This window comes from Mobula hypostoma, chromosome 21 (assembly GCF_963921235.1).
Source record: "Mobula hypostoma chromosome 21, sMobHyp1.1, whole genome shotgun sequence".
Classification (NCBI taxonomy): domain Eukaryota; kingdom Metazoa; phylum Chordata; class Chondrichthyes; order Myliobatiformes; family Myliobatidae; genus Mobula; species Mobula hypostoma.
In genome coordinates, this window is record NC_086117.1 from 21,709,635 (window position 1) to 21,725,007 (window position 15,373).

The 15,373-nt window shown below is 42.5% G+C and overlaps 1 protein-coding gene across 1 annotated transcript in view; it reads right to left on the reverse strand.

Moving 5' to 3' along the window:
• LOC134360084 (centrosome-associated protein 350-like) overlaps positions 1 to 15,373 on the reverse strand; it is a 124,460-nt gene that overhangs the window by 47,653 nt on the left and 61,434 nt on the right. The window contains exons 11-16 of the mRNA XM_063074165.1: positions 11,732 to 11,877; positions 9,855 to 9,919; positions 6,237 to 6,373; positions 4,526 to 4,653; positions 2,443 to 2,603; positions 340 to 530 (exon numbers count right to left, since the gene is read on the reverse strand). Coding sequence (XP_062930235.1) covers positions 340 to 530; positions 2,443 to 2,603; positions 4,526 to 4,653; positions 6,237 to 6,373; positions 9,855 to 9,919; positions 11,732 to 11,877 — 828 coding nt within the window. The remainder of the gene's footprint in view (positions 1 to 339; positions 531 to 2,442; positions 2,604 to 4,525; positions 4,654 to 6,236; positions 6,374 to 9,854; positions 9,920 to 11,731; positions 11,878 to 15,373) is intronic.

A 15,373-nucleotide genomic window follows, 5' to 3' on the forward strand; every position in this document is an offset into this window, starting at 1 on the left:
TGAAGTGGATGGGCTACAGCAGCAGAAGATCACACTGCACTCCATTCCTGTGACCACGTTATTAGATACAATCCTGTCTGCATTATACCCTAATGGTGCCATGAACCTCTATTGGGCTCCAGTCTCTGACAGCCTCTACAGAATGTTGCAATGATTTCTTCTTCCCGCTGGACTGCAGACAAATCAGTCTGGCCCCATGCAAGGTGCAGGATCCTGCCCCTACAGTCACTACCCCCTGTTCAATCACCTGCCCCTCTCAAGGGGCAGATCATCATCTCCTGTTCCTGAACATTGTTCCATACTCACTCTGCAAAGCACGTCTGAGAAAGAGGGGCTCACGTTTTCTGATGCTCCAGCCAGGCCAGCTCAGCCCTGGTCTTCTCCTTGAGTGCCTTCTCCCTCAGTCGGAACAAAGCTGCCTGGTGTCTGGCTCGAAGATCCTCTTCCTTCAGGTACTGGTGGGCCATCTCGAGGGTAAAACGGCTGAATGCATCGTGGTTCCCAAAGATGGGCCTTCCCGTTTCCTCCCACTGCGACAAAAATATAAATGGAAATAAGAAACCCTCGATTACCAAGGCTCCCAGTCTATGAAGCACGTAGTCAGGAGAAATGCTAATCTAATGACAGTTTCACTTACAGGATAGCGCTGTTGTTTTAAAAAGCACAACACCAACATGGAACTTGTATACCAATTTTAATGGGCGGAAAGTTCTGAAGGCACATCACAGAGATGCTGTCAACAAATTATGAGAGTGAGCTAAAAGAAAACCCTTGGTGAATGAAAAAGTTCCAACAGTGGGAAACCTTTCAGCCAATCAGTCAGAACTACACGGACACCAGTTGTGCAAATAGAGCTACCTGCTTCAATCTCATTGGCTTTCCTAAATGTTTGCAGACTTCCTTCTTAAACATTTATCAAATTGTTTTTTTTACACTCAGTCATCCATGTGGTGAAAGATTCAATGCTCTAAACATCCATGTAAATAAAGACAGCTCCTGTTAAACTTAGCACTCAGCTGGTGCCCCTGACACCAATCAATCAGAGCACCATTCCACTATTCATCCTCCATTGAAGACATTGTTTAGATTTCTCCTCAACACTCCCTGTGTCAGAGCAAATACCCTCTTTGGGCAGAATGTGAAAGCCTGCAATTCTTAGCTATAACTACGGATCATTCTGCAGAGCCATGCCCTCCTTTGCAATCTTCCTAGCCCTCTCAGCTTATAATTAAAAATCATGAAGTTATTAGCACTTTAAAAACACAAGGCTGACAACATCTTGTATTTATATCCTGTTTTTAAGTAGATAAACCATCCCAAGTCACCTAAATCTGACAAATTTTCAATACCATTGATTCTGTTCCTACCGGTGTGATGGATATTTACTTTCCAGGGCCCAAGGTGCTTGTTGCTAACCTCCGCTTTCTAGTATGGCAGCATGATCCATTCAAGGGTCAAAGAGTTGTTTTTGACTCGTAAACTAATGACAAATATTCCTTGCTCAATCTCTGTCGTAAACAACGGAAAAGGAGCTTCTCATTAGCGCACGATTTAATCAAGAAACAAAATGGGGTCCATGTTGACCTAATCAAACATTGCATTCACCTAGCCTGATGAGTGGAACTAAATGTATCCCACGCAGATGATGTTAACCAATAGCAAGTCAGCATAAATGTTAGAAAGCAATCAAGATTGTTAAGAATGACAAAGATGCAGTGCACAAAAATATATCTAAAGTTCATTCCTCGGCCTTCAGTTGCTGCACAGATGACTCGATTGTCTGAACTCATTGGTATGTCGATTTAGTTTGAAAGGATTGTACCTGTGTTTGAAAATCATTTGCTGTTTTGAAATCTTTTGTAAGTTGGGGATCATTTATAAGCTTGTAATCCTGTAAGTTTCGAGTCTATGTCAAGAATTATTTATTTAAATTAAATGTGTATCACCAAATATAAAATAAACAATGTTAAACTACTTTAAATACAGGAGATTCTGCAGATGCTGGAAATCCAGAGCAACACACACACAAAATGGTGGAGGAACTCAGCAGGTCAGGCAGCTTCCATGGAAGTGAATAAACAGTCAATGTTTCAGGCTGAAATGGATGATCAGGGATGAAGGGTCTTGGCCTAAAAAGTCAAGTGTTTATTTATTTCCATTGATGCTGCCTGACCTACTGAGGTTCTCCAGCATGTTGTGTGTGTTGCTTTAAACTACTTTGTGAGCTGGAAGCATTTCCTCCTTAGAAGGAAGGGCGTCCCCACTACTCAAATAGTGATTGTGGATAACTAAACTGAGCTATGGAGACAAAGCAATGAAGTAAATTAGTCCTTGAAGTGCGGGCTGATGCAGTATAATCTCCCTCAAGTCAAGGTACTCTAAGTCCTCTTTTCAGTTTAGAGCTTACAGACAGCAAACTCAATATCATCACACTGGCTGTACCTTGTTAAAGGAAATGCTTGGTGTGTGCAGTACACTGCCGTCCCTTGAATGCAAGTTCTTAATTCTTTCCATTGTCTGCCTATAATGGCTCTCAGAAGGCAACAGGGACCAGAGGGATTGCTCCATCAGTGATCCATGGGTGACAGAGGTGTGAGCGGTTCCTGAAACAGATTCAACAATTGAGTAAACAACAGAGACGCAGTTTCCTGTCAGGATGTTCTACTTGTCCAGAGGTGGCTTCAATCCAAACTCAGATAACGTCAGCTTGCAGTAGAAATATCCAAATTAACAGTCACATGGGAGAGAGGCATTCCTGGGCAGTGAGTCAGCTGGGCCTCCTGAGTACTTTTTGAGATAGGAGGACATATCTGAAATTAAGACACTTTAGACACTGCAAGTGAAAAGTGGGATTTGATACACAAACACGAGGAAATCTGCAGATGCTGGAATTTCAAGCAACACACATCAAAGTTGCTGGTGAACACAGCAGGTCAGGCAGCATCTCTAGGAAGAGGTACAGTCGACGTTTCAGGCCGAGACCCTTAATCAGGACTAACTGAAAGAAGAGCTAGTAAGAGATTTGAAAGTGGGAGGGGGAGGGGGGAGGGGGAGATCCGAAATGATAGGGGAAGACAGGAGGGGGAGGGATGGAGCCAGGAGCTGGACAGGTGATTGGCAAAAGGGATATGAGAGGATCATGGGACAGGAGGCCTAGGGAGAAAGAAAGGGGGAGGGGAGGGGAACCAGAGGATGGGCAAGGGGTATAGTGAGAGGGACAGAGGGAGAAAAAAAAAAGTGTGTATATAAATAAATAATGGATGGGATACGAGGTGTATGAGGGGCATTAGCGGAAGTTTGAAAAGTCAATGTTCATGCCATCAGGTTGGAGGCTACCCAGACGGAACATAAGGTGTTGTTCCTCCAACCTGAGTGTGGCTTCATCTGAGTGGGATTTGATGATCACTTAGGGCAAACTGGATCTATCATGTTAGTGCTAATATTTGATCTGAACTAATGCATCAGATGTGGACATAATGTCCCCAAATTGACTGACTTAACTAGAAATGAGCCCTGCAGAGCATCTTCACATTGTCTAGAACAAGATGATCTGCTTGAAGGAGGCAGAATCAACTCTAACGAGCAGGAATAAAATTTTAGTGATTTAGTGGTTAATGTGTGGTCCAAACTCGCAGGGTTGGAGTTTCATAACTTCCATCGTACTAAGGGCATCAAAGGTTACAGGGAGATGGCAGTAGAATGGAGCAGGGAGGGATAATAAATTAGCCATGATTGACTGGCAGAGTAGACTCAGTGTGCCAAATGCCCTATGTCTCATGGTCTAAGGTCACAACTTAAAAGTTTCACTCTCATGGAAGGAGTTGATTCAAACGAATGTAAATTTGATAAGATGCCTCTTAAACAATTTTGGGAAATAAAATGATTTTTAGTTTATGGCATGACTTGCACCAAAAGGCAAGGTATTTAAGGCATTCCTGGCCAATGGTGACTCTGGGCCAATGGTTCACAAAGCTCTCCAGCCCTGTGGTACTCCCTCAGTCATGGTTGGAACTGCTGTAGTCTAATTGAGGAAGATTAAATAGTGAACAATTCCAGTATAATGGCATCATGTGACCATTCAGATGGCCATGGTAAAAGCAAAATGAAAGTTAAGGACGGGGACATTAGTTATATATTCATAGAGCACAGAAATAAGTCCTTCAACCCACTGAGACCCGCCAGGCTATCAACCATCCTGATAACCCACCAGCAGTACCCTTCCCATCTCACTCCTCCTGCCACCATAGTCACCCAGGCTAATCAGCAGACCATGATCAGGAAGAACCAACTCCGCTCTATGGCAGAACATTTAGTGTAACACTATTACAGCAGTAGAAATCCAGGCTCTATTCTACTGCTGTCTGTGAGGACTTTGTACATTCTCCCTGTGACTGTGGGGGTTTCTTCACACATTCCAAATATGTACAAGTTAGTAGGTTAATTGGTCGATGGGTATAGTTGAGAATATAACAGGCATATATCTGCTGTATCCCCAGATAAACGAAAGGATGAGTATAGCTCGTACCGTTCCCATCCACTGAGATCTCTGCACCGGTCCTGCTCCTGCTGCTCTTCAGATGTTCAGTGGAGTCAGGGGACATCAAGGACCTCTTCATCTCCAAAACAGAGTCTCCTTTCAGGGGTGTTTTCATCCTGCAGAGGAGATCGGCGTGAAGGACAAAGAAAGCAAAATTCTGCATAGATCTTCTCTCATTATCAAGGACCAACAGGAGCAGAACATATTCTGGCTTCCGGCTCATTTTAGTTGTTGCTCCCTCACCATCCTACGTCATTCAGTTTTATTTACAAGATAAATCCCGTACTACCCCTGAAACCCACACCAGACTCCCACCATCCACTGCGAGATTGGTGAAAAGAATGTGATAGCTTTGTCGAGGGTTTCTTATTAACCAAAAGGAAGAGTGCTCTCCATTATTTGCGGGGCCAGTAATCAAATGAGAAATGATGGATGTAACCAATGACTTCAACATTGCTGGAAGTTGGCATGGGAAAAGAGACACAAGGGCATCTCCTTAGAAATCTGAAAGCCTTGACTGATCTTGTCTCCATTGGCCATATAAGGGAGTAATTTTCAGGTCACCCTTAACCTGCATAAAGCCTTTTTATCTAACCCAACTGCTTGCCCTTCACTGAGTCAGTACGTCTTGGTCCTGTAACAATCTGCTCAGGGGAACAGCTTATTAGGAACCAGACATGCGACACGGTAGCACATGGGGGGCAGCATGGTGGCATAGTGATTAGCGTAACGCTTTACAACACCAGCTGTAAGATTGGGATTCAATACCTGCCACTGTCCGTAAGGAGTTTGCACTTTCTCCCTGTGACCATGTGGGTTTCCTCCAGGTGCTCCAGTTTACTCCCACAGTCCAAAGATGTATAAGTTAGGGTCAGCGGGTTGTAGGTATCCTACTTTGGCACCCGAAACGTGGTGAAAGTTACAGACTGCCCTCAGCACATTCTTGTCACAATCAGCACTGTATATTTTAATGTACGTATGGTAGATGAGGTTAATTAATAATAGAAACATTTGGAACCAGTTAGGTTCTTACACACCTCCATCAAATCTCCTCTCAACCTTACTTGCCCTAAGGAGAAGAATCCCAGCTTCTTCAGTCTAACTTTCAGACTGAAATCCTTTTTTATCACTGAAATCTTTACAGTAAAACTGTTCTGTCACTAGGACTTTCACAACCATGAGCACAATGGGCCCAGCTACTGGGTTCCTCAAAACAGTAACCTTTTCTCTTCTCAGTCTTCGCCAACCCAGTGGGAGCGCGCCCAAGTTATACGTGATGAGAGAAGAGGAGAGGGAAATTCAAAACTAATCCATGGAATCAATATTGGTGATATGAATCAAGTATAACCTTTACCCTGAGCTTTAAGAATGAATTCCACTGGATTCACCAGTTGGGAGTGAGAGCAGGGGGCACATGAAACCATTTCTCTGGTGAGGTATTTTCAGGACTGTACGGAACGGTGGTATCTTACCCAGCTAATAACGCACCATGAAGGTTGAAAGAATGTAAAACAAGCATTGGACATAGTTCCAACAAGGAATTTAAAGTAATCCCCAGGCCAGCTCCCAGCTCAGTGTGTCCCAGAACCTCAAAACTGAGACATGGCTACCACTGGCCAATACTTTCAAAACAAAATGGGGGATACAGAGGAAAGTAAGGAGCTAGGTCCCTACCCCAAACCAGAACCTCTTCTTTTACCTTAACTCCTCAGTTTCCTCTTGGAGTTGCTTCATCAGTTCGGCTAGCCTCTGGGTCACTGGGTCCTCCTTTCTCTTCACCATCTCATTTGTGGTCACTTTCCTGGGATTGATTGCAGTCTTGGAATCACTGAAAGGCTGAAAAGGAAAACATCACATTCGGCTCCATTCACTTACGTGTGACTAGTGCGGTAACAACTGTATTTATACAGTGTCTTCAAACTGAGAAAGCTTCTTCAAATTTCAAAAAAAAAAATTCTACCTTCTCTTTAAATATTTCTAATGATCTCACCTCCAGAAACCACCACCCTCAACCCAAGACAGAGAATTCCAAAGATTCACCCATTGTCTGCAAGAAGAAATTCCTACACACCTCAGTAACTGACCATTCCATTTACTTGTAGCTATGGTCCCTCGTTCAAGATTGCAGGAGAAACATCTGAACATCCATCCACCCTCTTAGGATCTTGTATGTTCAAAAAATTTCACCCATTCTAAACCCCAAATAATACAGTCCAAATTTCTTTAGCCACTTGTGATAGGCTGACTCTCTCCTCCCAGGAATGAGCCTGGTTAATCTCTGCAGGACTGCCTTCAACGTGGGATATCCTTTCTTATCTGCTGGAATGAAAACAGCACAGTGTTCCATGTGTGACCTCAACAACACCCTGTATGACTGCAATAATACTCATCCCTTTCTAAAGTCTAGCCATTTGCAACCAAGGCCGACGTGCCATTGTCAGCAGGTCAGGCAGTACATATCAAGTTACTTCAGGTTTATGTCCTTCCTTCAGAAATCAATCATGTTTTATGCTGCAGTGAAGATTGTGAGAAGAAAGGGAATATCTGTGGTGGAGTAGGAAAGCAGAGGGAGACACAGAGTGGGTGTTTCTGTGGAAGGAAGATCAGCATGGTCAACGAACATGTTTGTCATATATATTAATGATCTGGATGATGGGGCGGTAAATTGGATGAGTAAGTATGCAGGTGACACTAAGATAGGTGGAGTTGTGGATAATGAAGTAGGTTTTCAAAGCTTGCAGAGAGATTTAGGCCAGTTAGAAGAGTGGGCTGAAAGATGGCAGATGGAGTTTAATGCTGACAAATGTGAGGTGCTACATTTGGTAGGACTAATCAAAATAGGACATACATGGTAAATGGCAGGGCATTGAAGAATGCTGTAGAACAGAGGGATCTAAGAATAATGGTGTATATTTCCCTGAGGGTGGAATCTCATGTGGATAGGGTGGTGAAGAAAGCTTTTGGTATGCTGGCCTTTATAAATCAGAGCATTGAGTATAGGTGTTGGGATGTAATGTTGAAATTGTATAAGGCATTGGTAAGGCCAAATTTGGAGTATTTTGTACAGTTCTGGTCACCGAATTATAGGAAAGATGTCAATAAAATTGAGAGAATACAGAGGAGATTTACTAGAATGTTGCCTGGGTTTCATCTCCTAAGTTACAGAGAAAGATTGAACAAGTTGGGTCTTCATTCTTTGGAGTGTAGAAGATTGAGGGGGGACTTGATAGAGGTATTTAAAATTATCAGGGGGATAGAGTTGACGTGGATAGGCTTTTTCCATTGAGAGTGGGGGAGAGTCAAACAAAAGGACATGAGTTGAGAGTTAAAGGGCAAAAGTTTAGGAGCAACATGAGAGGGAACTTCTTTACTCAGAGAGTGGTAGCTGTGTGGAACGAGCTTCCAGCAGAAGTGGTTGAGGCAGGTTCGATGTTGTCATTTAAAGTTAAATTGGATAGATATATGGACAGGAAAGGAATGGAGGGTTATGGGCTGAGTGCAGGTCGGTGGGAGTAGGTGAGAGTAAGAGTTCGGCACGAACTAGAAAGGCCGAGATGGCCTGTTTCCGTGCTGTAATTGTTATATGGTTATTATATGGAGAAGATCAGTAACTGTCTGGGAGTTTGGTTCTGATGAAAGCTCATCAATCCATTACATTGACTCCATTCTTCTCTCTCCACGGGAGCAGACTGTTTGGTTTCATATTTCTAGCAACATTTTCTATTTCACTATTCTAGCATTGTGTTTTTTTCCTACCCCTGTTCTCCTTAATTTCCTATTTATACAAATACAGATCAACTCTAATCAACCATCAGTCTTTACCCTCTCTCAGTCAGACTGCTCCCATTTTCATGATTGAAGACTGCTTGCTCACCACTCTAATACAGGCATTGCATTGGAGACACAAAATTCTGCAGATACTGGAATCCAGAGTGAAAACTAAACTGTTAAAGGAACTCAACAGGTCAGGCAGCATCCATGAAAGGAAAGGGGCAGCTGAGGTGTGGGGTCAACACCCTTATTTTGTCTTCACATTTCAAACTTTTTCCATTTCAGTTGAAAACTAACTGAACCATAATGTTAAATTAATTTCCCTCTCCACAGATGCTGCCTGTCTCTTGAGTACTTCTAGCATTTTCTGTTGTTACTTCAGATTTTCAGCATCTGCAGCATTTTTGCTGAACAATTCGGAAGGTCAGGATAAAGAAATTCAAAAGGATACAAGAAACTGGCAATATTTAATAGGCAGTTTCTCTGCCTTTGTTGGTTGATCATGTGTTTTATTTTTGAACTGTGAGGAATTACATCGAGGAATCTGTCGAAACATATCTGGCTCCTGGCACAGAAGGATCATGTCAATTACTAGTCAACTTGGCTAATTATATTTTGTTTTACTTTTCCATTTTTCTTTTTCTCTCACAGTCCAACTTCTCTTTCCCACTCTCAGTTCCCCGACTTTAAACAGAGTTCCTCTACTGCATCCCTCTGATTCCCCCTCCTTGTGTTATTCATTTCTCAGTCCTCTGAGATGCCGCCTACATCCCGTCAATTACTTGGGTTCCTGACAGTCCTTCACTTCACAGCCAAAGCCAAACAGGTGCAATCAAGTTTTCTTGGGAGTTAGAGGGTAGCTGGGTACAGCACTAACTGTAAACCATGAGCTAGTATTTACCTCACCATCACTAAGGAAATTCTAGCATCCAGCAAGGCTGTTGACATAGGAAGGAAAGAAATATTCCCCCGAGCAGCCTTTGTAGTGGATCAAATTTTTTTAAAAAACAAGAATTTTTGGGTGTCAATGATACAAGCTTCTATCACAGGGACAGTTCCTACTGATCTTGCATCGGATACTCAGGACAGCCCCAGTTTCATCCTGAGTGGGTTTTTGACCTGGGAATATTTTGACAGAGACTTTAGTGATTTCTGGGAGAAGCCGTGGGTTCAATGATGTGGCATAGTGACATTGCATTGTTGTCGTGGTTAATGGAGGAGTTGAAAATACACTTTTCCCTTTCACGAACTCTGTGTGAGGTGAAACGTACACCTTGGGATGAGGGCACGCACAGTATCTAGAGCAGGGGTTCCCAACCTGCCATGGACCAACACCATTAAGGGGTTCATGGACCCCAGGTTGGATCCCCTGATCTAGAGCGTGGCAATAAAGAAGCAGCAATGTTGCCATTTTGCTGAGCAGTAACATGGGTGTCTATTAGAAAGACAACAGTCAAATCTTCAAAGGGTTGAGGAGAAAACAAACGGAAAATCACTCTTAATATCGAAGTTGTAGTGATGGAGCCATGAATGAGGAAAGTCTTACCTTCCCACTGTGAGGGTTTCTGTGGGACTGAGAGCTCAGGTAATAACAGCTGCGTTCAGTGATACCTGCCAAATTACAGAATAATGGACTGTTAAGAGCAAGATTAAAGTTGTGAAGTTTAACACAAAACAGTGATGGAGTTTGTACTTGCAGAAAGCCTTCAGCAGCTCCAGCCCCTCATATGGTGCTTGACACACAGTGCAGTACCTTAGAAGTTTAAAACTTTAATCTCAGCCAGTTCTACACAGCAAGTCCCCATAAAACCACAGTTAGTGAACAAATATTCTGGCTTTGTTAATATTGAATAAGGAATGAGTATTGTTAGGCATCACAGTACTTCTAAAAATATTTTCATGGCATATTTCTCATCCATACAAGAGTGCAAATGGGATTTCAGCAAGCTTTGTTCTGAAGTATCATTCGTTATGTCTGTGTTGTATGATGTCAGTGATCATAGTCTTCTGGGCAGTGTCTTTGCAAGACAGGTGACCCCAGCCATTATCAATACTCTTCAGAGATTGTCTGCCTGGCTTCACGTCATCCTTCACGGGGGAGCTAAGCAGGTGCTATACCTTGCCCAAGGGTGATCTGCAAGCTAGCGGAGGGAAGGAGAGCCTTACATCTCCTTTGGTAGAGACGTATCTCCACCTTGCCACCCAAGTGCTTGAGTATAGCCTTTCTAAAACAGGATCGTTTTCCCCGCAGTTGGGTGACTTTACAATAGGTGTGTTGCATAGAGATCTAGGGTAGCTTTATTGTCAGTATCTAATAACACAAAAAGAGAAGACCTATACATTACAAAGGCCCCTTATGCAAAATATCCATCTGTAGCAGAATATGTATTAGTGCCTTATGTAAAAGAGAAGAGAATATGGCAGAGGGAGTTTATTCATGAAGATAAAAGAGCACTTGAAGCCTGAAGGGCTTTTGCTGTGCAGCTTCTCTGAAAGGCAAGTATGTTTTAGATCCATTTGCCTTTGTTCTGACGAAACTTTGATGTAGATTAAAATTCCTCTCTGCCAGCTCGCCAACCTCATCTTCAGGGAACTGATTATGCATGGCTGGCACTTTATGTCATAAGCAAAATTTTTACAAAAAATATTATAAAATTCCTGATGAAGGGTCTGGGCCCAAAACGTCGACTGTACCTCTTCCTAGAGATGCTGCCTGGCCTGCTGCGTTCACCAGCAACTTTGATGTGTGTTGATAAAATTCCACTCAGTGGGTTGTCAAAGTTGAACAACCTTCTGATGAAAGCAATTGAATTCATGTATACCCATGTTAATATGGACAAGATGCCATTGCTTACAATGGTGTACTTCTATGTATGGGTGGTGGGGTGGAGATAAATCTCTACCAAAGCCTGCAGATCACCCTTGGGTAAGGTGTAGCACCCTTCCACTTGGATCAGGGTCATGTGAAGTCATTGGAGCAGGTGGTGGATGGTCGTATGAGCAGCTGGTGCATATCACAAGTCCTGGTTATGCGACCACTGACACCAGGTTGGCAATCTCTGAAGAGTATTGATAATGGCTGGAGTTACCCAACTTGTAAAGACACTGCCCTGAAGAGGGTAATGGCAAACCATTTCTATAGAAAAACTTGTCAAGAGCAATCATGGTCAAAGACCATGATCACCTACGTCATACGACACAGGACATGATCATAATGATGATATACTTATATGTGACTGAAGTTAAAGAATATCTCAGAGTTAATGGACCTATGGTCTCTACTTCCCATAACTGCACAGACACTCCACTCTTATCCACTACAGGGTTCAGATAAAAGTGACAAGGATTCTCAACAGATTCTGGTGGTGGCTTTAACCACAGATCTCCTCCACCCACAAGGGCCATGGTGCCAGAGGTACCTACCACAATCCTTCACGGTGACGGACTCCTCGTCTCCCAAGGACGAGCTGGGCATGGTCCTGGATGGTGACCAAGGTGAGCTCAGTCTCTGACTGTTTTCAATCAAGGGCTTGTTGCCATCTTGCATGTTGCCTGTTTCCCAAGATCCTCTAAGTTGGGGAACAAATAATTGTTCATAGTCAAGGCTTTCTCCTTCTTTAAAAGAGAATTACACCAAAATTAAACACAGAGAAATAGAACACTGCGCCCAATTGGTCCAAGCTGGTTATTAAGCTCAAGGTAAATCGCTTCCCATCCAAGTCTGATTAACTCCTGTCGGTATGTTAGACCAGACCAAGGCAGACACAGTTACACATAATGTAATAGTTACCTATTATATGACAAAATGGTCACATATTACTGTAACACTTTGCTCTGCATTCTGTTATTGTTTTACCTCGTACTACCTCATTGCGTTGTTGTAGTGAGTTCATCTGTATGAACTGTATGCAAGACAATTTTTTCCACTGCACCTTGGTACATGTGACAACAATAACCCAATTTACCAATGTATTATCATGCAAAATGGAGAGCAATGAACTCAGTATAAGGTATTGTGGGACTTGCAGTCATTGCAATTGAAAACTGTTAAGAAGGTCCGTCTTCAATTCAGGGGAAAACTGAACACGAGATCACATTGCACAGTCCCAGGGACAATCTGGTAAATATCATTAGAGCAGTCCATAAGATGATCAAGTAGCCACATGACCTGAATTTGCTGATGGAAAATGCATAAAAATTACCTGATTCCCTGTGTTCAGTGCAGAAGTTGCCTGAGACATTCAGCAGCTTTCTTGTTGCTGGAACAAGCTAAGCCTTTCATGATTGGAATGGGCCCAGGTGTTGAATGATTCCTTGGTCATTTGACATCTACCTATTCCTATCTCCCTGCTTAGGGTCAGGGTCACGTGAAGGCATGGGAGCAGGTGGTGGATGACTGAATGAGCTGCTGATAAATATCACAAGTCCTAGTTATGTGACCACTGACACCAATCTCTGAAGGGTATTGGTAATGGCTGGGCTGACCTGTCTTGTAAGGACACTGCCCAGAAGAAGGCAACGGCAACCACTTCTGTAGAAAAAATTGCTGAGGACAATCATGGTCAAGACCATGATCACCCACATGATGTAATGATGATGAAGATGACGACTCATTCAGATGACATCACTCACACCCCTCAACATTTTTTGTATTGTCACCTTCACTGAAAATGATCAGGTTGGTGGAATAATACTGGAGGAGATAATCATCCTCTTTCCAATGAATTCTGAGTTAGACTCAATCCAGCTCTCTGCGGGTACGGATTAGGACCAACCATCCTCCAAATGGCAGAGTAGCTCTGAGGTGCTGGAGCAGTAAACATTGTCTATTCTTCAATCAAGGAAAAATGCAAGTATAATGATTGAATGTGCTTTGACTCTCTCTAGCAGGATGGCCAAACCTCCAGGAATTTCCCAGAGTCTTCATGAACAGAAGGTTCATTCAATGTGTCTGCAAGTAGAGAATGTGCTAAATTAGAAATTACTCTGTCTTCATATTTGTCTTACACATTTGACCACTTGTTAACAAAAAATATTGGAGATGGGAAAATGGTTGGTTGTGTAAAGTGCTTAGTTTGGGGATTCGCCCATAAAACTGGCAACACTGACATTGAGTGTGTACATTCTGTAGCACCTCAGTTATTCGCCAACACTCCGCTTTGGTCGGTGGAAAGCACTGGCCATCATGGATGTCAGAGATACAAGTTTTCACGAGCTATTTTTAGCCGGCATCACCTCACATTGATGCTCACACTACAGCCACTTTACTTCAGGAGCTGTTCAGAAACCTTTCACAGACAAAGTGAGGAAAACTTTTCAGTGTCTCTCACATTGTCCAGCCTTCATTTGACAGTGCTCCTGAGAAGTATCATGGGATACTTTGCTTCATTAAAAGGTGCTATATAAATGAAAGTTGTTGTTCAAAACCAGTTCACATATGCATTTTGTTTTCTGCGTAACATTTTATGAACAAGTTGAATTTCTGAAACGTTTCCTGCTTGAATGTGCTTTGGCATCCCAAGGTTATTGGTGGTGTGTGTTCCTTAAGTCTTAACTTACTCCTCACAAATACGACACGTCCTCAAACAGACGTGGATTCCGAATCATTCACATCTGGAAACTGAACTAAGCACGTGTAGCTCATCATCGTTTGCGTCGGGTAAGATAGCTGTCTGGGTGAAAAATCTGGGTTAGGTTTAGATCTGAGGAATAGCTGTTTGGGCAAAGGACCATTGAGAAGGTGCAAATCAGACTGAACGGATATACTATCAGAAAATGAGAGAAAGTATTGTAATGGGAAGAGAAAGATAGAAAATAAAATAAATATCACATAAGTGTGTGTGCAAAGTGGCAACACAAAACTGTTCCACAGTTTTGTCTATAGCAGCTAATAATTTTCCACCTTAATATCTACATCTTCCGATGGTAGGCAGAATCTGTGTGGAAATATGGACCCTACAGCGCACCCGTTGTCACAATATCTATGACAATAACACACAAAGGAAATACACAACTCTCAGTTTATGCAAGAACACTGAGTCTATTTCCTGTTCCATTGGTGTTTCCAACAGCGTTACAGAGGGCAGCAAATTCCATTGCTAATACTAACAGTGAACTAAATTGTAGTTTTGCTAACCAGTAGCTGGGTGATATTGCAATTGACTGCCATGTTTGTCTACTTTGCAACGATGACTAGTTTTCTAAGGTGTTGTTTTACAAGTCAGACGGATATCCTGAGGTTGCAAAATGATCTATGTAAAAGTCTTTTAGGTTTCATAACAACTTCATCTTGCAACATAGCTTGGATACAAACACACACTAAAAAGGTTGGAAATACTTAGCAGCCCGGGTAGTATCTGTGGAAGGAGAAAGAAAATTAATGTTTCAGGTCAAGTTCAAAGTTCAGGTTCAAGGATAAAAAGAACAGAAGAAAAAAACAAATGCAATGGCTGTGTTAAGATGGAGACCAACTGAAACTGAGAGACCAAAGATGTTGGTACAGTCTATGAGAGGATGAAGGCTTTTTATATCATTCAGTCTCTTCATCTCATCCACATCACCGTCATTGCCTTTGTTTTCACTGTTCCTCCCAGTTCTCTGCAACTTCAAATTATTTTTTGCCTGAAGCATCTTAAAAGTGTGTGGAAATACTCTTTCTTTGACTCAGACCTTGGACAAGGTCATGCATTGGCTGGCTCTTTAAGTTGCTGACTCATGCCCACTTTGAAATACAGTGCTGTGGACCACAGACCGTTTCTCACTTTAAGAAAACTTGAACAGAAGGGCTTTTTCAAACCAGTTTCTCAGTTGGACAGTGACCCTACTTAACGACTTCATTCAGAAAATCAATTTAGTGTTAATATATCTTTAATACATATTGTCACCAATGAACCAATTGTGAGAATTTAATTGGAGCTCATATCAGCTCCCTTCATCTAGTGCCAATGCCTGTGGTCCTCAGCAGTCAGGTGCCACCAGTTGGATCCAACGGGAGAAGGTGGATGGGATTTGGTCTTGCAAGGAGCTGGCCAGTGCAAGAGTCTGAATCAAAGAAAGAGCATTTCC